Below are 22,203 nucleotides of genomic sequence, written 5' to 3'. Positions count from 1 at the left end.
GGAGCAGGATGCGCAGGCGGCCAGGGCGGCGAAGACCCTTCGGGCGGCCAGGGCGGCGAAGACCCTTCGGGCGGCCAGGGTGGGCCAGGGCGGCGAAGACCCTTCGGGCGGCCAGGGCGGCGACGTCACCGGCTCGGGAACAGACGACACCGGCTCGGGAACAGACGACACCGGCTCGGGAACAGACGACACCGGCTCGGGAACAGACGACACCGGCTCGGGAACAGACGACACCGGCTCGGGAACAGACGACACACACACTGGCTCGGGAACAGACATCACACACACTGGCTCGGGGACAGACAACACACTCACTGACTCGGGAACAGACATCACACACACTGGTTCGGGAACAGACAACACAGACTTTGGCTCGGGAACAGACAACACAGACTCTGGCTCGGGAACAGACATCACACACACTGGTTCGGGGACAGACATCACACACACTGGCTCAGGGGAAGTGACGTGAACAGTCTCCGGATCAGCCATCTTGTCCGTAGACCCTGGCTCGGAGGAAGTGACGTGGACAGTCTCTGGCTGTGCAGACGTGACGTGGACAGTCTCTGGCTGTGCAGACGTGACGTGGACAGTCTCTGGCTGTGCAGACGTGACGTGGACAGTCTCTGGCTGTGCAGACGTGACGTGGACAGTCTCTGGCTGTGCAGACGTGACGTGGACAGTCTCTGGCTGTGCAGACGTGACGTGGACAGCCTCTGGCTGTGCAGACGTGACGTGGACAGCCTCTGGCTGTGCAGACGTGACGTGGACAGCCTCTGGCTGTGCAGACGTGACGTGGACAGCCTCTGGCTGTGCAGACCTGACGTGAAGGGAGGGCTCTGGACAGAACCAGTGATGAAGGCGGTTCTGTACTGGACTGGACCAATGGCGAAGAGGGCTTTGAGCTGGACAGGTCCAGCGGCGAAGACGGCTCTGGACTGCATAAGACCAGCGGCGAGGGCTCTGGGCTGGACGGGACCAGCGGTAAAGGCTCTGTGCTGGACTGGACCGGCGGCGAAGAGGCCTTGGTGCTGGACGGAACCAGCGGCGAAGAAGGCATGGTGCTGGACAGAACCAGCGGCGAAGAGGGCTTGGTGCTGGACGGAACCAGCGGCGAAGAGGGCTTGGTGCTGGACGGAACCAGCGGCGAAGAGGGCTTGGTGCTGGACGGAACCAGCGGCGAAGAGGGCTTGGTGCTGGACGGAACCAGCGGCGAAGAGGGCTTGGTGCTGGGTTCATGGGCTGTATCGGATGTGTGTGCTGCCCATACACACAAAACAGCCATGGACCCCACAATGAGCACAGTGTCTTCCAGAGAAGCATGGACGGTCTCTGGCTGGACGATCTCTGGCTGGACGGTCTCTGGCTGGACGGTCTCTGGCTGGACGTTCCCTGGCTGGACGGTCCCTGGCTGGACGGTCCCTGGCTGGACGTGGCTGACGTGAAGCTCTGGCTGGACGTGGCTGACGTGAAGCTCTGGCTGGACGTGGCTGACGTGAAGCTGGCTGGACGTGGCTGACGTGAAGCTCTGGCTGGACGTGGCTGACGTGAAGCTCTGCTGACGTGAAGCTCTGGCTGGACGTGGCTGACGTGAAGCTCTGGCTGGACGTGGCTGACGTGAATCTCTGGGCTGGACGGGACCAGCGGCGAATGGGGCCCTGGGTTGGACATCACCAACCCAGGGTCGAAGAGTGGCCAGCGTGGAGAGTGGTGTCGGGGCTCCTCTCGACCACCTCCTCTACTGAGGCCTCCACGTGTCCCGCGAAACTTGACCAACCGGGTCCCCTCAAAAGAGTGGCCTCTCCCCCGCTCGGTGGTTGGAGAAGAGACACTGGCGAACATGCTGCTGGATTCAGTGTTGGTCGGTCGTTCTGTGACGATGCAGCAAGGAAGAAGCAAAGAGAGAATCCAAATGCAAGCACTTTAATAAAACAAACAGGTAATCCAATGGAACTCAGGACAGAGACAAGAACAGCAAACAACTTCAACGACCGACAAAACACAACTGAAACACAGAGGTATAAATACACAAGCAGACAGGCTAAACAAGATAACAAGGGGGCGTGGTGGTTAATCCGAGACACCTGGGAAGACTAATCAACATAACGGGGAACAGCTGAACATGGGACAAGACACATGGCAGGATCACATGACAAACAGGGAACCACATGACAGACAAGAACAAGGAACAAGACACAAAACCCACACCGTGACAGATTTAATCAGTGCGATTTACTGCAATGCTTTTTTTCCCTTAGTTGGTCAGAACAAAAGTGGATGTTACTTACTTGTTCAGATGACATTTTCCGGTGAAAATTCTTATGTTGGTCATACTTCCAAAAAGTAGAATCTGTGATTCTGAATGACAGTATCCACACCGGCACGGCGACTGACAGCCGCACATTCTCCTCAAAACATTGGATTCAAAACTTTAATTCTGTTCAGTATCTGATTGGAAATGATGGGGAAAAAATTGCTTCACAGTGCCGTTATTAGTAATCATGAAACATGTCAACATCTTTTAAAATGCATCACATATTACCAAAGCTAAAAATGGTCCAATTAAACATTTCCCTTTCTTTTTGTTTTCAGTTAGCCATCGGTTAGCAAGCAAACAGCACATTGTTAACAGGTTATGGCTCTTTCAATTAGCTAGAACATAATATCACTATAACATGCTCAGTTTTCATTCAGGCATTAGACCACTGCAATATCTCTTCATGGAAGTGCAATAAAAGTGGATGTTTTACATTCTCAGCTGGAGTCTCTCTCTCTCTCTCTCTCTCTCTCTCTCTCTCTCTCTCTCTCTCTCTCTCTCTCTCTCTCTCTCTCTCTCTCTCTCTCTCTCTCTCTCTCTCTCTCTCTCTCTCACACACTCACTCACTCACTCACACACATTTTGACCCACATCTTTTAACTGACCTTAAAAATTCAAAGAGTAGAAAGGATCTGTCAAGCATCTCCATGGCCTTATTTGTCTGTGTGTTCCAGTTATAACCATCTTTAAAGGGAAAGTGGAAGAGACGGAGCTGCCGGTAGATCAGGTGGACATTATCATCTCAGAGTGGATGGGCTACTGCCTTTTTTATGAGTCCATGTTGAACACGGTCATCTACGCCAGAGATAAGTGGCTGGTCAGTGTGTGTGTGTGTGTGTGTGTGTGTGTGTGTGTGTAATACAGGAAGTATGGTTTTGTGTGAGAGTATGTGTACAGCCAATGTCTCTAGAGAGTGAACATAGACTCTGTGTTCTTCATCTTTAGAAACCTGGAGGTCTGATGTTCCCAGACAGGGCTGCTCTTTATGTGGTGGCCATTGAAGACAGGCAGTACAAGGACTTCAAGATTCACTGTGAGTCCCAATACAGCAGCTGCCAGCAGTGACCTGACAGAGAGAGAGAGACGGCACATGATTAAGGGCTACTTTTTCACATTCCTCTTATAAACCTGCTTTTAAAATGATTGTTTTCAGTGTTTAAAAGACCATTGAACAAAAAGAGCAGCAATGGGCAGGAACACACACACACAAACACACACACACATACACTAGGCTTGCTGTGGTAGTCCATGTTTCTGGTGTACTGGCATACTTCGACTGTATACCGATAAATTATGGAATGTATCAATTCATATGCTACAATTATAAACTGAAAGCGTTTGCTCAGTTTAGCAGGAGTCTATACTCGCTTATTATGTGAGATGACTGACAGGACGATGGTGGGGGATTTGATGCGCAACAGATCCTGAGTGCCATTGACAGATATCTTATTTTGCAATATGTGTGGTCAGTACCGCCGCTCCCTATACACAGAGTACACATGATCGCAAATTCGAAAGCGATTTTTTTTTAATACCTTACATTTTGATAGCAGCTCCTTAATTCCCCTGGTGAATATTTCTTCACTGTGAGATCCCTAACCCACGCACAAACATCTCATTTCGATTGAAGAGGGTTTCGAGATATGTCCAAATATAGTCTTATCTACAAGTTTACAAATCATTTTATTAAGTATTGTTGTGTCTTTCAGTTAAAATGTCTAAATCTTTAAACAGGATACATTTACACAGCATAAGATTTTAAGAATTGTTTATGTAGATTGGATCTTGAATATAATTGTATTGTCTGACAATACAATTATTATTGTATTGTCTTATTTTTTTCACTTCTTTAAAGTGCCCCTATTATGTACTTTTGAAAAAGACCTCTCATGTAGTGTGTAACATAGCTTATGACTAAGTGAATGAAAACATCCTGCAACGTTTTAAATCTGAAAGTGCACCATATATAAAGTTATTGTCTTTCAAAAGTAGAAGTCGACTCTGAGTCAATGAAATGAATCGTTTTTCAAACGAGTCATAAGCCGTTTCGTTGTGACGTCAAGACGAAACATTAGCATATTGTCCGCCCACTGCGCAGACACCAGGGAAAACTTGAACCCCCTCAAACACTGCAGCTGATTCCTGTGGATACTGTACAGCATCATGTCGAGAAAAGAAGCTGTGCTCTACAATGTGAAGGTAAAGCCAGTTTTTTTTTCACTGGTTAAAGTTAATCTTTACCACAATACCACAACAGTAGCCCGAACCTTGTGCTGTGTTCCTGTCATTTTACTGACGACTGCTTCTCAAATCTCCGAGTTCAATGCAGGATTCGCAAACCGCTTGCTCTTGAAAGTTGGTGTTCAAAATACTAGTTTTGAGTTTTATATTGTGTAGGTCTCCTGCTACGGCTAACTCACATTATTACTGTCTTACTGAAATACTTCTGCTAATCAGTTGTGGGCCACTATTACCTAAAATTGTCTATTAATGCAGATTGTCTGTCGTTCTCACTACTTTGAGGAAAGATTAAGCATGGAGCAAGATTTGCTTTACCAACGTTTATGTTACATCAATCAATCACGCTAGAGCTCGGCTAATGTATGCACTGTTATTAATACAGTTTCCACATGTTCACCGCAATAAATTTGAAAAATACTCAGTAAATAAATAAGTACAAGAAAAATTATCGGTTTGTTGATGCACATGCACTTGTTAACGCTGATGGTGAGGAATTAGTTCCAACATCTCATAATGTACCTCAAACTGAGTAGCATATCACTGAGAAGCGTCCTGCTCGAGTCGTCCTTCTGATGGAGGTTCGGTTTGAATGACCAGTTCTTCCAATGTTCCATCATCGGACTTACGCTAGGGTGGCCATACGTCCGGATTTTGGCCGGACAGTCCGGATTTTAAGCCCCCTGTCCGGCGCAGCCTCAAGCCGGACACTCATTTGTCCTCCTTTTTGGAGTTGCGATGAATTGTTTAAAAAAATTAACCTATAAAAATCCCGCATAATGATAGCGGCTCTCTGATGCCCATAAATTAGTTCAAATCTCTTGGAATCTGGAGTCGCGCATGCGAGACAGACTGTATAAAACATACTGTATGTGCTCCAAACCTTGCATGCCCTCAGCCCCCCATTCCACAAATTTAGGGAATCCAGTAATTTTGTGAAATATTATATATATATAAATATATATATATATATATATAATAAAGTTAAATAGTGTAGCTTTAATCATAAGATCAGACTTGTTCAGGAAGATTTTCTTCAAACTGTTAAAGTGAGTAAGAGAAAACCATATGATAGTTTATGCTAATATCTTCTACAGTGCATATTTCTTGCACTATAAATAGAAAATCTGATACATTTTGAGACATGAAATAGAGTGCTTATCTTTACATTCGTGTAGAGTATTTTCTGGGCCTTAGTTATGGTCTGTTTATTAAAAATCAATTGTGTCTATGTTTGAGCAGGGTGGGAGAACGTTTATGGTTTTGACATGACCTGCATCAGGAACGTAGCAATGAAAGAACCACTGGTGGACATCGTGGACTCAAAGCAAATGGTATCCAACGCCTGCCTGATCAAGGTCAGCCATTAAAACACTTCTAAAGAAATCATGTATGTGCGTGTTTCTCACACATGTGTGGTAGACGAGAAGATAAAGATCCACAGAGAATAGCAGCATTAGTGTGTAACTGATCATTAGCTGCATCACTCAGTGTGACAGTTACATAATGATCCGTTGAAATGCAATTTCATTTCATTATAAACCACTGGAGAAGGTGCTGATGAGATGATCATTGGTTGAATCGGATTCATCAAGCCTGGAAAGTTTATGGCTCCACAGATGGACTGTGAAATGCATCTGCAAACCTCTCTAATATGGAATAAAAATATTTGAAACAAAAGGCTTTTCAGCTTTTCCCAGATATGAATTTAGCAGTTCTGTCACAACTAATCCAATTTAATCAAATCAAAGCAGGAAAACAATTTGATATGTAAAGGACTAAATAAAGGGATTTAAGAATTGTATATATACCATTGTCAATCATTGTCTGTACATTAATTTCAGATAAGATAACATGAAACCCCTATCTACAACCAAATAATGCTATATTTTTCTCAGAACTAACTAGTCACTAGTCGCCTTTAGCTAAGGATACACGGATATAAAAAATCTGATTGATTATTTTCATGTTATATAACATCGCTCAATGTATGGAATGAAAACAAATTGATAATATTTTATAAATATCGATTTATTTTATTATTATATCCTGATATCCTATAAATATGTTGCCTGAGTGTGCTTTTGGTGTCTTTCTTTAAAGTAATAATGTTAAATGTATAAATAATGCATTTTTAGGGGCCACTTAATTGTCCTAATACCATTTGGAGCCATTGTATGCCACTTTATTTTTCTACAGATTGACGCATGTCCTGAACTGACCTTTCCTCTTATGATATGAGGAAATTAAATCGTGATATTTTGTCCTTTACTCAAATCCTTCTTTCTTTAAAGTTTAGATAAAGTAACTTATAAAGATCAGGTCTGTCCAATGAAGCAAAGCGAGGGGATAATGGATAAAGGCACTTAAATTAAGTGCTAAATGGAAGTGTGAAGCACGCACTCACACGGACCTCCTCTATCGCTATGTTTGATACAGTGATTAATGCTCCATTTCAAACTTTGTGCTTTATAGCTGAATCTAAAGTAGATCGGACACATTTACAAATGGGAAGCCTGATGTCTAATGGAGGTGAGAGTGAGAGGAAACCACAAAGAGAGAGAGAAAATAACAGTTTCCTGTTGTTTTTCAGGCAAATATATCAGTGTTGAGACAGGGAGGCAGGGCTCAGTTTACTGTCGGGAAATGATGGAGTCTGAAATAGCGGTCTGAACGTACTGATCCAAGAGCAGTAATAACATCCTAACGTAATTACTGAAATGCTACCAGTACAGTATGACATTTCAGAAGAATTGATAGATAGAGAGAGAATAAGAGATCAAGCTGGATGATTTTTTCTCTCCCACAGGAAAGAGAAATGAATGGAAGCTTGTTTTCGCCTTGGAATAAAACAATACATTTAAAATAAACATTGTCTCACAATTATGATTATTCTTTTTTTCTTATTTTTTTATTCCGAGTTTATATTTTGTGGTTAGGACTCAATTGTGAGTTTTTTATCTTACAAAAATGAGAGGAAAAAAAATCTGAATTGCAGGATAAAAGTAGCAATTATTAGAAAAAAAAAGTCTGTTTACTCACAAATATGACTTTTTTTTCTCAGAATTATGATTTAAACTTTGAGTTGCAAAAAACTATGTCCGTATTGTGAGAATACTTTTTTTTCCCCTCAGAATTGCAAATTTATATCTCACAATTAAGACTTTATAACTCGCAATTGCGAGTTTATATCTCATAACTCAGAGGAAACGACTCTATGTAAGAATTGTGCGATATAAACTCACAATTGTGCGAAAAACCGTCAGAATTGTGAGACAGCAAAGAGATTCAGGAGATACCAAAGTCCGCAATCAGATGTAAAACATCTAAATACTTAAATTATCATTCTCATTCTACCAAGACCAAATGATCTGCTATCCATATAAATCTTATAGGTCTTATTTTTTTGCTTAAATGTTCTTTAAACATAGTTGATACGTCAAAGAAACAACAACTGAGAACATTATTAGGCCCTTTTGACCATGACATAGCAACTTGAGCTTTGCTTGTCTTTTCTCAGGAAGTGGACATCTACACAGTGAAGCCAGAGGAACTGTCCTTCACCTCCTCCTTCTGTCTGCAGATCCAGAGGAACGATTACGTCCATGCTTTGGTCACCTACTTTAATATCGAATTCACCAAGTGTCATAAAAAGACTGGCTTCTCCACAGGTGTCGTGTTTAAAAACGTCTATGTTATACACCTGTGGCCACACAGTGTGTATGTGAATGTGTACTTTGAGTTTGTGGTCGATGTCTGCCCTCTAGTGGCTCAGTTGTGAAACAGCAAAGCCAAAGACATTGCATTAAACCAAAACAGGCACCAAGGATGAAGAAAACCTGAAAAATAGTTACATACACACATATTTACACTCTATAACAAATAAAATAGCCTATACATTTTCATAATTACTTATTTATTATCATCACAATTTACCATTATAAAGTTTGTTAACGAGTTATTATTTCTGTTAGCAGTACAATTTCTATGACAATCTCATATAGGGTATAACCGGAGTCTGTAAGTCCTACTACTTTGCTGAGTTTGCACATTCATATTAATTTTCTTGACGTTCACCCAGTAGCCTCAACCTTTTTGGGCTGAAAATAATACTTCGGTAACCAGCTAGTGAGTAACAAAATCCCACTATAATCTTTATTTATGTATTATTTAATTATAGTATAATGTAGGAAAGGTTGATTAGGCTAAACAATTATGAATAGGCTGCTACCAAGCCATATCCACATGACTCAATTAATATTTACGCACCTTGATTTCATTCACGTAGATAGATAGGCTACTAATTTTACATCTTGACGGAATGCAGAAAGTGCCTATTTTTCTACAGTCTATGCTCGCGACGTGTTGAAGAAAAAAATGTTAATGACGCAAGACGCTGAAGAACAAACGCGATCTAGCGCTATTCATGAAACGCAAACGTACACCAGTTGGAATGTAATGGCGAGTAGCGCCCTCTGTTGGTCTGCTGTCTTTCTTTCCACAAGTCTTTATACTGTTAATATTTGTGTATAGGCTATATAATGTCATTTGCGTTATTAATTCTGTCCCCAAAGTCTTGTTTAGCACCTGGACACAAATTAGATCTGTATGCTCCTGGTTTACTTACACAGAGGATTTTTGTGGGGGTTTTGTTGTTGCATTTCTTCCCCCCCCCCCCCCCCCCCCCCCCCCCCCCCCTTAGCCTACCTTAGCAGTCTGATGCATTGTATAGTCAAGAGAGTACCTGACTCCCAGATGTCGAGTTGAAGTGTTATGTGTTGTGGGATTTTGATCTGAGGACTCTGTTAAGTTCTATTGACCTTTCAGGCTCGGCGTATTGCTCAGTCAGCATACAGACGTTTCCTCTTGGGTGGAACGGAAGCACAAGTGATCTTTCAGCTGGCAAGAAAACTAACACATAGACTCCTTTAGAGTGCTTTCTTCCTCTCTCAAATGCACACACACAAACATTTGCATCTTATTTGGCAGCAATCTTGAAATAAGTACAGGCTTGCACAGATTTATGTCTGGGAAAGCATAATCTGAATATGTGAAGTGAATTTGTCAGGGTTAGTACACAATTCACTTGTGGCCTGTTTCATGTCTATTGCAAAATAAAGACAGACAGGATGATCAGGACCCTGATATTTTGTAATAGGCTATTAATCAACTTTTGCATGGCTGCTTAGCAAATAAATATGTTAACATGAAATATAGATTTATTGATTGAATTATATATGATAAAAAAAGACAGCATGAAATGGTCAGTAGCGGCCATTATATAAACTATTTGCCCTATAAAATGCAGCAACCAATCAGAATTAAGTGTTTCAGAGAGTCCAGTAAGGCCGTAACAATGTGAGATATAGCCTATTATTTATTTAATGTTATTTATGTTCTCTTCTGTTTACTCCACTGTAGCACCAGATTCCCCGTACACACACTGGAAGCAGACAGTGTTTTATCTGGAGGAGTATTTGACTGTGAAAAGAGGAGAGGAGATAGTCGGCACCGTCAGCATGAAGCCAAACGAGAAGAACGTGGTTTGTGCCCTCATTACTAATATGCTTTCTTTCTTTCTTTCTTTCTTTCTTTCTTTCTTTCTTTGATTAATATAAGTACTGCTCAAAACATGCTTTCCAGACTCTTTAAATACACTGCTGTTCAAAAGTTTGAGGTCGGTATGATTTGATCCATGTTTTGAAAATACGTCTTCTATTCTCACAGCTGCATTTATTTGATCTAAAAATACAGGAATACTGCGAAATATAATAACCATTTAAAAAAACTTTTCCCTGGAAGCTTGTTTCCACCACTGAATTTTTTTGGGACTTTTTTCCCCTCACAATTGTGTGATATAAACTTATTGCGAAACCAGAATTACGAGATATAAACTCATATTGTAGGCTAGTCTCATATTTCGTAATTGCAATTGTAAGAAAAAAATCAGTCAGTCAGAATTGCGGCATATTATGGAAGCTTCTTTCCGCCACGGAATAAAAACAATTTAAAAGATAATTTCAACTTTTTATCTCACAGTTCTGACTTTTTTTTCTCGCAATTGTGTTGCAAAAGTCAGAATTGCAAGTTATAAAGTCAGAACTGCGAGATATAAACTCGCAATTGCGAGAAACAAAGTCAGAATTGAGAGAGATAAAAAGTCGCAATTAGGCCTACCTTTTTTTTTCTGTGGCGGATACAAACCCCCAGTACGGAGCGAATTATGTGCCAAAATTAAACAAACAAATCCAGCATTTTGCAAACAAACTCGATCTGCTTTGCAAAGGAAAACTCGACTCGCAAACAAACAGAAAGCAATTTGCAAAAACAAAGGTCAATTTGAGCGAAAATGCAGTGGAGTAACCAATATTATGTTTTACAAGTATAAATAAATGATCCTTGATAATATTTCGCAAATAAATACAAACCATCCTACAAATTGCATGTAACCTTTGAACAAATACCAAATATAGTGCATACAAATGCATATCTGTCTGTTATGATTGTGAGATCTCTCGGCTCGATTTTCTCACAAATGTGTCCAGGCAGATTTTCTCACAAATGCAGATGAGTAACTTCCTCTTCTAAAACAGTAGATGGCGCTAAAATAGGGGATTCATTTAGCACTAGTCTCCCGGGAGCGATATTTTTTTTCACAGGATGGTAGGGGAAGACTCATGAATATTCATTAGGGAACTCATCCCTGATTGGTCTTAACCCCAGTGACGGGTAGGTTTAGGGGCGGGGTTAGGGGTAAGTCATCAGACCCCCAGTGACGGGTAGGTTTAGGGGCGGGGTTAGGGGTAGGTCATCAGACCAATCAGGGATGAGTTCCCTAATGAATATTCATGAGTCTTCCCCTACCATCCTGTGAAAAAAAATATCGCCTCCCGGGAGAAGCACTGATTTGAAACGCGCTTGCCTTTGCCTACAGCTGAGGAAAAAGTTTCTGTCTTACTTTATCTATAAAAAACATCTTGAGGTTTTCCTTTGCTAAATGTTTATTACATATCTAGACAGAAATCCACATTAACACTAGTAACACTTAGGTCGGCGCCAAGGGCATTCACGAACCATTACAAATGCGTGAAATGCACGTACGGTGGTTGAGTGCGGTAAAGTTAGGTTTGGTATTCACAATCACCGGACATTTGTTTTCCCTTTACACTATTCTATGATCGGCAGTCTTACAAATATATCAATAGCAGGATTAGTTTTAACAGTATGTAACCATTTTATATTGACATGAATATTCATTCAAAATCCCCTACGTGCGCTATAGCTGCATATTTATACCTGAGAATACTTTGACGCGCTTTCACAGCGCATGGGAACGTCTGGCAATTCCACCAACTGCGGTAAACGTAGCCTATAATTTATTATTTAAAAGTACAAGTTGATTTTAACATTTAAAAACAGACATTTTCAAATCCCAAAGCTTGTAGAAGGTTACTATTGGTAAGACTGACTTACTACAGATGAAATTGTGCCAATACCTCCCTTCATGTATTTACAGTACACAATTATTTTTATTTTTTTATTTTTATAAAGGGTTTTTGGTGACTTAGCCTACAGGTGAGATGATGCATTATTCATCAGTGTGTATAATAAAGGTTGTGAAATTATTGCCTAATATAGTATTAACTCGACTTTAGTGCTGCAAGGATATTCCACAGCATCAAGATAATTTGTTAATGGTCATAAAGTGTGAGATAAGATGCAAGTACCGTAGCTAAACATTTCATTATTGACAGCTGTTTTAAAACAGAAATGTTAAATGGCCAACAAAAATAATCAGGCAAACTAATACAATTTTGACTAACTTTTTAATTGAAAATAGGCCAATACAATTTACGTAACATTCATGTGTGAAGTTCCCTCTCTCTGGGAATCTAAGCTGAAAGCTCTGCCAGCATATGTTGCTATTTACATTTTTTCTTCATTGGACACGTGCGAAATGACTAAATTAGTGATTATGTCTACACTGAACAAGTCTGTCGTTCTCATATCTTGTCTCATATCTGTGTAAAATCTAATTACCTTGTGGCATTTTGTCCAACAATGTTAAAGGCCCAGTGGCCTTGTAATAAACATTTTGCAAAAGAAAACTAGCCTGGCATGACAGACCTATATCAAGATGTTAGGTCTGGGAACTCTCCATTGACATGCCTCAATCCGAGGGGCGGGATAAACGGTTACCTTTCAAAATCCCTCTGCACGCAATAGGACAACGCTGCAACCAACCAGAGCAACGAACAGTTGTGGATGAGTGAGTCTGTTACAAACCCTTTTAAGTCTAGGGAGAATAAAGCGTGCAACATTAAAATACTGAACGTGTACTGGAAAAAGATCTCACACAAACCGGTCTCATTGAAGTATGTTCAGGATTTATTATGAGAAGCAAGGTGTAAAGAATACCTCTAGATAATTAATTAAATAAGTGTACCATTTAGATACAAATCATACAAAGCAAAAGTTCACAAAAGAAAGAGGTACAGAGAAAAGAACTAGACAGTGCCAAATCAAAGAAAGAAACAAAACCAAAACCAGTCTGGCTAATTATAAACAAAACAATTTATAATCTAACTAAATTGAAATTAATCAAAAAAACGAAAAATCTTCAGCGTCAGAGACGCCCTACATAAACTGCTCTTACTGCAAAACGAAAAATACAAAAGATGGCACGTGCCGCTAAACTAGTGTTCTATACACGATTGATCCCTCAGTGTAGCACATGTATATCACGTGATATCTCACCTGTTCTTTTCTCTGCCCCGTTAAATAACAAGTTTCACAACCCGACCAACGGCACACTACTCAAGAGAAAAGACGACCCAAATGGGCTTCTAAGTTCTCAAAGAACACAATTTCTCACACACTAAATTGGTACAGGGCAAATATGCGTCTCACACAAATCAAAGTGGAATCTCCCGCTTCCCACACAGGTGCACTCTTTATAGGCGCAGTGCGCCCTCATTGGTGGAGCCGCGTTGCATCATCACCGAGCGTTTCTATGACTGGCAGATGGATGGACCAATCAGGTAACCGCATCGTCCTGCTAAGAGTGAAAGTAAAGAGGAGAAAGAAAAGGAAAAGGAAACAAACAACAACACCAAACAAATAATAACATAGGACGTAACACTCCTCCCCATAAGAATAAACATCTCATGATTATTTCAATCCGATCTATAAAATTACACTCTAGATAAAGCATCGGCTAACACATTTTCTGACCCTTTCTTATGCTTAATTTCAAGATTGTATCCCTGAACCACCAACGACCAACGCATAAGGCGTTGATTCTGGTTATACATTCTTGCAAGGAAAAACCAGAGGGTTATGGTCTGTATAAACGACTATAGGAGCGCTCGAAGAACCCAGATATACTTCAAAGAATTGTAGGGCCAGCAACAAAGCCAAAGTTTCTTTTTCAATGACGGAATAATTTCGTTGATGTTTGTTAAACTTCTTTGAAAAGTAACAGACAGGGTGATCGACTCCCACATCATCCTCCTGCAAAAGCACTGCTCCAGCTCCCACAGCGCTTGCATCCACTTCCAGTTTAAAAGAACGTTCAAAATTTGGCGCAGCCAAGACAGGAGTATTGTACAGCAAAGCTTTCACTGTTTCAAATGCATTTTGACAATCGTCAGACCAGATGAAAGGATTAGCAGGGCTAAGCAAATTTGTCAAGGGATTAACTACCGTAGAGAAGTTTACACAGAAACTACGATAGTAGCCTGCCATACCCAGAAAACGTCGTAATTCTTTCCGTGAAGTAGGCGCGGGAAATTCAGTAATGGCAATAACTTTAGCCTCCACAGGCTTTACCTGTCCTCCGCCCACTTCTTTACCCAGATAGGTCACACTCGCCTTCCCAAAGACACACTTAGCTAGGTTGAGCGTCAACGTAGCTTTCTCTAAACGCTCAAACACTGTGCGAAAGAGTTTCAGATGTTCTGTCCACTCAGTTGAATATAGTACAAGATCATCCAGATAAGCATTACAATGAGGAACCCCAGCCAACACGGTTTGGATTAATCTTTGAAAGGTGGCAGGTGCATTTCGTAACCCGAACGCCATCACGTGATATTGCATAAAACAATCCGGAGTTACGAAAGCAGAGATATCAGATGCCCGAGAAGTTAGCGGAACCTGCCAATACCCCTTCAATAAATCCAACTTGCTGACAAACTTGGCTGACCCCAAATTGTCAATGCAATCTTCCATTCTAGGAAGTGGGTAACAGTCAGGCACAGTAACCGCATTAACACGACGATAGTCCGTGCAAAAACGGAACGACCCATCAGACTTATGCACTAACAGGCAAGGAGAACTCCAGGGACTACTACTATGATTTGCTAACCCATTCTGCAACAAATAATCAGTTTCCTGCTTCATAATAGTTCTCTTAACAGTGTTCATCCGATAGGCGTGCTGCTTAATGGGGAATGCGCCATCAACATTAATATCGTGCCGCAACACCGTAGTTTGCGACGGAACATCCCCAAATAAGGAAGGAAAGTCAGTGACAACACCCACAATGTCCTGCACATGAACACCAGATAAATGAGTAAGATGTGTCGGCAAATTCTTCAAAATTTCAGAGTTTTCCAACTTAGCACACTGCTGAGAAGTATTTCGTAGGATTATGTCATCATCTGCACCAGCCTCATCCTCCAGGTTTGATGGTAGTCCACAAATCAGAGCCACAGAAGATTCCATGGGCCCTATGGTCACCTCAGTGGATCCGTTCCGTGAATTATTTCTGGTGTGATAAGACTTGAGCATATTAATATGACAGACGCGCGACTGGCGCTTTCTGTCAGGAGTTCGAATAACATAATCAGTCTCGCTGATTTTCTTTAACACAACATAGGGTCCTGAAAAACGTGATGATAATGCAGAACCCTGAATAGGTAGCAACACTAATACTTCATCCCCAGGTTGAAAAGAACGAGAAACAGTTTTCACATCATATCGTTTCTTCATTCCAGACTGAACATTCACCAAAGATTTTTGTGCAAAACTGCAAGCATAATGCAGTCTTTCCCGAAAACGACTAACATAGTCCAAAATATGAACCTTTGACCCAGAGTCAGCTTCCAACATTTTCTCCTTGAGAATCTTGAGTGGTCCTCTTACAGTGTGTCCGAACACCAACTCAGCTGGACTAAAACCCAGTGACTCCTGTATGGCTTCTCGCACCGCAAATAACACCAGAGGAACACCCTCATCCCAATCATTTCCCGTTTCCAGACAGTATTTCCTGAGCATTGATTTTAACGTCTGGTGAAATCTTTCAACAGCTCCCTGGCTCTCGGGGTGATAGGCGCTTGACACTCGGTGTTCGACAGATAGTGATTTTAAAACCTGTGCAAAAAGTCGCGATAAAAAATTAGTTCCCTGGTCCGTCTGCACAACTCTAGGAAGACCAAATGTGGAAAAAAACTTAAGTAACGTTTTTATAATCACAGGAGCCGTGATCTTCCTCAATGGAATGGCTTCGGGAAATCGAGTAGCTCTACACATGATCGTGCACAAAAACTGATAACCAGACTTTGTTTTAGGTAACGGTCCGACGCAGTCGACAATCACCTGTTCAAACGCTTCACCCACTACAGGAATAGGTAAAAGAGGAGCGGGTTTAATCACCTGATTCGGTTTTCCCGTTACCTGACAAATATGGCACGTTCGACAAAATCTAGCCACATCCCTCTTTAACCCTGGCCAAAAAAAATGCCTAAGAATGCGATGGTATGTCTTCGTCACTCCCAAATGACCTGATAATGCATGATCATGCGCCAAGGATAAAATATATTGACGATACTCACTAGGAATGACGATTTGATAGACAGCATTCCAGTCTGAATCAGTGTCAGCCACAGAACTCCATTTACGCATCAACAGTCCAGCATCTATAAAATAGGCCGTGTTACTGAGACTGTTTCTATTCTCAAAAGTCTCGGATCGAACAACATTAGAGAAACACTTATTTAAAGACTGATCCTTCTTTTGTGCTACAATAATCCTCTCGCGAGTTACAGGCAATTTTAAAAAGTTATGATCATCAAGCACCCTCTCTAGACTTTTCACACTAGACTTTTTCTCTGGTGTAGCTTTCGTTATTTCTTCAGCAGTCAGATCTTGTACCATAAAAGTGTCTGCCAACTCAACATCAATGATCTTTTTCTTTGACTGCGCGCGAGTAATTACGCACGCCGAAAAAACCTCCGGATAATCTCGAGATAACTCGTCAGAAGGGGAATGCATATTTGGGGCATCTGCTACTTCTAGCGTAGGCATAACCTTACCCCCTGCCAAGTCATTCCCTAAAATGAAAGTTATTCCTTTCACCGGAAGCGAAGGACGTACTCCAACCTGAACAAACCCTGTAACAAGCGCACTCTTTAGATACACCCGATGCAGTGGAACCTTAACCACACCCATTTCTATACCTCGCACAAAAACACTCGAACCACTATATGATTCGGCTGACAAAGGTAATACATCTGCCAAGACGAAAGAGTGACTAGCTCCAGTATCTCTCAAGATATGGATTTCTTTTTGTTCATTTCCATTGTCAGATACAGAAAATAAACCCGGTTGTCACAAAAGGTTTATAACTCACATCAGGGATATTATCCTCCTGTACCACATTAGATAATACGGTACGAGGAATGCCTACAGCGCTTACCAAGCCAACACTTTTCGTCTGAACTGTCTGTTGTTTTCGTTTCAAGATGTTACAGTCTGCAATTAAATGACCTTGCTTATGGCAATAAAAACACTCCCGAATTTCTTTCGATGACGAAGGAACGAATTTCGGTCCACACTTCTTTCGGCCAAGCGAGCGAAGTCGCGATACGCTCAAAGGCGCAAAAATAAGAATCGACCTCGGTTTCCCTGAAATGAGGTACTAACGATATATATTTACCTACATCAAATGTATTCGTTGCCGAACTTGAACTTGCAACCGGAGAAGCACTTGCGACTCTAGAAGGAACTCTCGTAACTTCAGGAGGAACGGGCACGGCTGTACCGCCAACAATTTTCATAGCTTCTAATTCTAATTGTCGCATCTTCACTTGCTTCTCCGACTCAATCTCAAGGGTGCGTATTTTAAGACGCAAATCCAACTCTGCCTGTCGAGTTTGAGCTTTGTCCTGAGCTTCCATCTGTAAACGAGCTAAACGCACTTTTAACTTCGTATCCTCCTTGGACCCCGAAGAAACAGGTGAAAATGGATCAAACGGCGATAAACCTGTCCTCCTCTCAGTTCCAAGCACCGGTTCAGATAACTCACTTTGCACATTACCTTGATCCATCATATCAGGATTAGGAGAAAACCCCTCTGCACCAGCGAACTCTGCCTCTGAAACAGGTCCTACCAATACCTGTAATTCCACTAGACGATTCCACACAACATTTTTGATCTCCCTCTTAAGAGCCTGTTTCACTACCGGAATTTGAAAATGAGCTGCAACGGATAATAAATCATCCTTCCTACATCTTTCAAATAGCTCCACAGATGGGTTCTCAACGAAAGTTTGCAAATTAAACAAAGTCATGACGATTATACTTATCCAGCATACTATAATCCACGACATAAACACAAACTTAGTACGCATACAAAAACTCCATAACCTGTACCAATTACTCTGTTTCCAGCACATGAACAATATTTACGTTATCGGGAAAAATTATTAAAAATATCCCGGACGAGCCCCCATTAATGTTACAAACCCTTTTAAGTCTAGGGAGAATAAAGCGTGCAACATTAAAATACTGAACGTGTACTGGAAAAAGATCTCACACAAACCGGTCTCATTGAAGTATGTTGAGGATTTATTATGAGAAGCAAGGTGTAAAGAATACCTCTAGATAATTAATTAAATAAGTGTACCATTTAGATACAAATCATACAAAGCAAAAGTTCACAAAAGAAAGAGGTACAGAGAAAAGAACTAGACAGTGCCAAATCAAAGAAAGAAACAAAACCAAAACCAGTCTGGCTAATTATAAACAAAACAATTTATAATCTAACTAAATTGAAATTAATCAAAAAAACGAAAAATCTTCAGCGTCAGAGACGCCCTACATAAACTGCTCTTACTGCAAAACGAAAAATACAAAAGATGGCACGTGCCGCTAAACTAGTGTTCTATACACGATTGATCCCTCAGTGTAGCACATGTATATCACGTGATATCTCACCTGTTCTTTTCTCTGCCCCGTTAAATAACAAGTTTCACAACCCGACCAACGGCACACTACTCAAGAGAAAAGACGACCCAAATGGGCTTCTAAGTTCTCAAAGAACACAATTTCTCACACACTAAATTGGTATAGGGCAAATATGCGTCTCACACAAATCAAAGTGGAATCTCCCGCTTCCCACACAGGTGCACTCTTTATAGGCGCAGTGCGCCCTCATTGGTGGAGCCGCGTTGCATCATCACCGAGCGTTTCTATGACTGGCAGATGGATGGACCAATCAGGTAACCGCATCGTCCTGCTAAGAGTGAAAGTAAAGAGGAGAAAGAAAAGGAAAAGGAAACAAACAACAACACCAAACAAATAATAACATAGGACGTAACAGAGTCCCATGCGTTTTTCCACCAGCGGAGCTAATTGATATATTAAACTTTTGCCGTATCAGGACGGCAAAAATCCGAACACATCTTCCTTTTTTAAGAATGACTTAAGTGACGTTCTCTTAACTCCAAGTCCTCCAGAGTCGCGGCCAAAGCCGATTCGAAAGACCGCTGCATCTTCATTGTTTTCAAGTAGCAGGGAAATCACCTATGGAAATCATGCGGAACGTCATGAACTGTGCCGTCATTGTGTTAAGCCCGCCCGCCGACTCTATACACGATGTGATTGGCCCGACCAGTTTTTGGTTTTTCCAGCTCAAAAGCCTATGGAGAGTTGCTAGACCACACTGGCTGCGAAATAATTTTCGCTGCCGCTAGGGTGCGTCTATATTTCTAGGCTAAAAGAAAACCTCAAGGTGTTTATTACAATAAAGTAAGACAGTAACTTTTTCCTCAGCTGTAGGGCTTCTCCTGGGAGACTAGTGCTAAATTAATCCCCTATTTTAGCACCATCTACTGTTTTAGAAGAGGAAGTTACTCATCTGCATTTGTGAGAAAATCTGCCTGGACGCATTTGTGAGAAAATCGAGCCGTGAGATCTTACAATCATAACAGACAGATATGCACTAGATTTGGTGTTTGTTCAAAGGTTACATGCAATTTGTTGGATGGTTTGTATTTATTTGTGAAATATTATCAAGGATCATTTATTTATATTTGTAAAACACAATATTGGTTACTCCACTGCATTTTCGCTCAAATTGACCTTTGTTTTTGCAAATTGCTTTCTGTTTGTTTGCGAGTCGAGTTTTCCATTGCAAAGCAGATCGAGGTTGTTTGCAAAATGCTGGATTTGTTTCTTTAATTTTGGCACATAATTCGCTCCATACCATAGGATATAAACTGGCAATTGCGAGGGGAAAAAAGTCAGAATTGCGAGATTTAAACTCGTAATTGCGAGGAAACAAAATCTGAAAAGTCTGACTTTATAAGTCACTATTGCTAGTTTATATCTCGTAATTCTGACATTATAACTCGCTTTTGCAATTCATCGGCGTGTTGGTCTGAAAACGAGGCGTGTTCAGGCACATTGTTGGCCCGTTGCTATTTTGAGGCAACTGAAATAGACTGTTAGCCTGACTTCGTCATACTCATATTCTAGTCAGAATGTGAGTCTGATACTGCTCCATAGGGCTTTGATTATGAGGCGTGTCTTAACCGAACCAGGAAAAATAAACTTTTGGATAGACCTACAACCAATGAGAGCAACGCAGTAAGTCAACTACTTTGCATAGCACAGTTGTCAACTACAGAACTCAAATGCACGCACGCTGGAAGAAGTAAAATAACGAGTGTTGCTTCTTTTACTTGGCCCTCTATGAGTGCGACCAAAGGAGAAACCACAACGATCACAGGGTTTTCATTGCGCCCCATCTTCTTAGTTACAATCGGAGCCAGCTGATAAATTAAACTTTTGCCGAAGCCCGTAGGAAGGACGGCCGATCGACAAATTTCCGATCGACAAATGCCTTGATTGCTGTTCTCTGTTCGTCTATTAAAATGAATGCGCTGTCGATTTCTTTTACAACAGACGCGATAGCGGAATCTATATATCTCAGTTCTCCTGCGGCAGTCATCTCTGAGGGAAACCAGTTAAGCGCTCTTTGATAACGTGAGGAATACGTCCCTGCAGATCATCTGTCCATCATCGTATAAAGCCCGCCCTGGCAATTTGATTGGCCCGAACATTTTTTGACTGATCATAATTACTCCTCAATGGAGCGAGTCCAGACAGAACTTCCCGACCACAAAATGTTGTGGGCAGGGTTCGGGCTGGCATCCAGGCTAATAGACTGTGCCATTGACCAACAAAAACCTGGTCTAAAGTCAATGGCGCAGTATTTTTTTTTGTTATTTAAAGGACTGATTAGTAATATGCACCTATAGGCGGGTCCACAACGCACGTACACTCTGCTTATTACACACACAGGGACGTGCAGCAGCACACAAACTAGCCAAATATCAAAAATAAAAGGATTACAATGTAAAAGATTATTATAGTGTACAAAAATATATGGTGGAATCCAGCTTGTCCCGTAGATGGTCTGCTCGTGCGCTTTAACCTCACACACACACAGCTTTAACCTCGCGCACTAGCAGATCCGTTTGCTCTCTGGAGAAGCGTTCAGTCTTTCCGCTTGGAAATTCCGTCATGTAAATAGCAATCCGCCATGGCACGAGCGCAACTGGCTTTTAAAGAGACTCTGATTAGTTTTTTGCACGTTACACCCAAAACACACCAATTACTCAATAAGAGAATAGGGACAACCCTTTTAGACCATGCGCCGCGCGTGCCGACCATTTTTCCCGTCGTTAAACTAGCAAAAGTGGATTCAGACATGCCCTAAGTGCACTTGTGCCCTGCGCTTTAGACCATGCGCTTAGTTCGTTAAAATAGGGCCCTTAAAGTCATTACTGTCACTTTTGATTAATTGAATCAGTTATAATGCAATAAATCTAACTTTTGGAATGGTAGTGTATTATTCAGTTAGACTTTCTTTACTCAAATTGTTATAACGATTCTACAATTTAACGTTTCTGCTTCTTCCTGTTTTCTATCCAGCGTGATCTGGACTTTACCTTTGAGCTGGATTTTAAAGGTCAGCTATGTGAGGCCGCTATCGCTCACGACTATAAGATGCGCTAAGCATCCAGCAGAGGCGAGAGACGGTTCTTGACAGCATTCAGAGAAGTGGATGCAGGAGACGCTCCAGATCATAGCTACAGCAACACAGAGAGAAAGACCAGGACATACGTTATTCCTGGGAGTCTTGCCACTGTTTTTTGGAGCGGGGTGGCACTTCTAGCAATAGTGTCCTTGCCTTCGCCAACTATAGCCTGCACTAATACGCCATCTCTCCGACTGTTCAGGGGCCGACTATGACTGCACCCCACTGCAAACAAAAGAATGTCATGGGCTTATGAATGTTAAGTGTTAGTTTATGGTTACTTTGCTTTTTATATTAGGAGTGTGAGTTCATGTTGAAGGTG

The 22,203-nt window shown here is 41.5% G+C and overlaps 1 protein-coding gene and 1 long non-coding RNA gene across 2 annotated transcripts in view; one reads left to right on the top strand and one right to left on the bottom strand.

Annotated features, from left to right (window-relative positions):
* LOC130094853 (uncharacterized) overlaps positions 1-3,380 on the bottom strand; it is a 28,510-nt gene extending 25,130 nt beyond the window's left edge. Inside the window, exons 1-2 of the long non-coding RNA XR_008808009.1 lie at positions 3,243-3,380; positions 2,923-3,112 (exon numbers count right to left, since the gene is read on the bottom strand). This is a non-coding gene — a long non-coding RNA (uncharacterized LOC130094853). The remainder of the gene's footprint in view (positions 1-2,922; positions 3,113-3,242) is intronic.
* LOC130094850 (protein arginine N-methyltransferase 8-B) overlaps positions 1-22,203 on the top strand; it is a 50,828-nt gene extending 28,625 nt beyond the window's left edge. Inside the window, exons 5-10 of the mRNA XM_056261343.1 lie at positions 2,992-3,134; positions 3,263-3,350; positions 5,798-5,913; positions 8,076-8,226; positions 9,977-10,098; positions 21,776-22,203. Of these exons, the coding sequence (XP_056117318.1) occupies positions 2,992-3,134; positions 3,263-3,350; positions 5,798-5,913; positions 8,076-8,226; positions 9,977-10,098; positions 21,776-21,859 (704 nt within the window). The 3' untranslated portion in view covers positions 21,860-22,203. The remainder of the gene's footprint in view (positions 1-2,991; positions 3,135-3,262; positions 3,351-5,797; positions 5,914-8,075; positions 8,227-9,976; positions 10,099-21,775) is intronic.

This window comes from Rhinichthys klamathensis, unplaced genomic scaffold (assembly GCF_029890125.1).
Source record: "Rhinichthys klamathensis goyatoka isolate OS25496 unplaced genomic scaffold, OSU_Roscu_1.1 h1tg000181l_1, whole genome shotgun sequence".
Classification (NCBI taxonomy): domain Eukaryota; kingdom Metazoa; phylum Chordata; class Actinopteri; order Cypriniformes; family Leuciscidae; genus Rhinichthys; species Rhinichthys klamathensis.
The sequence above is the reverse complement of the archived record's forward strand: the minus strand, read 5'-3'. Positions and strand labels throughout refer to the sequence as shown.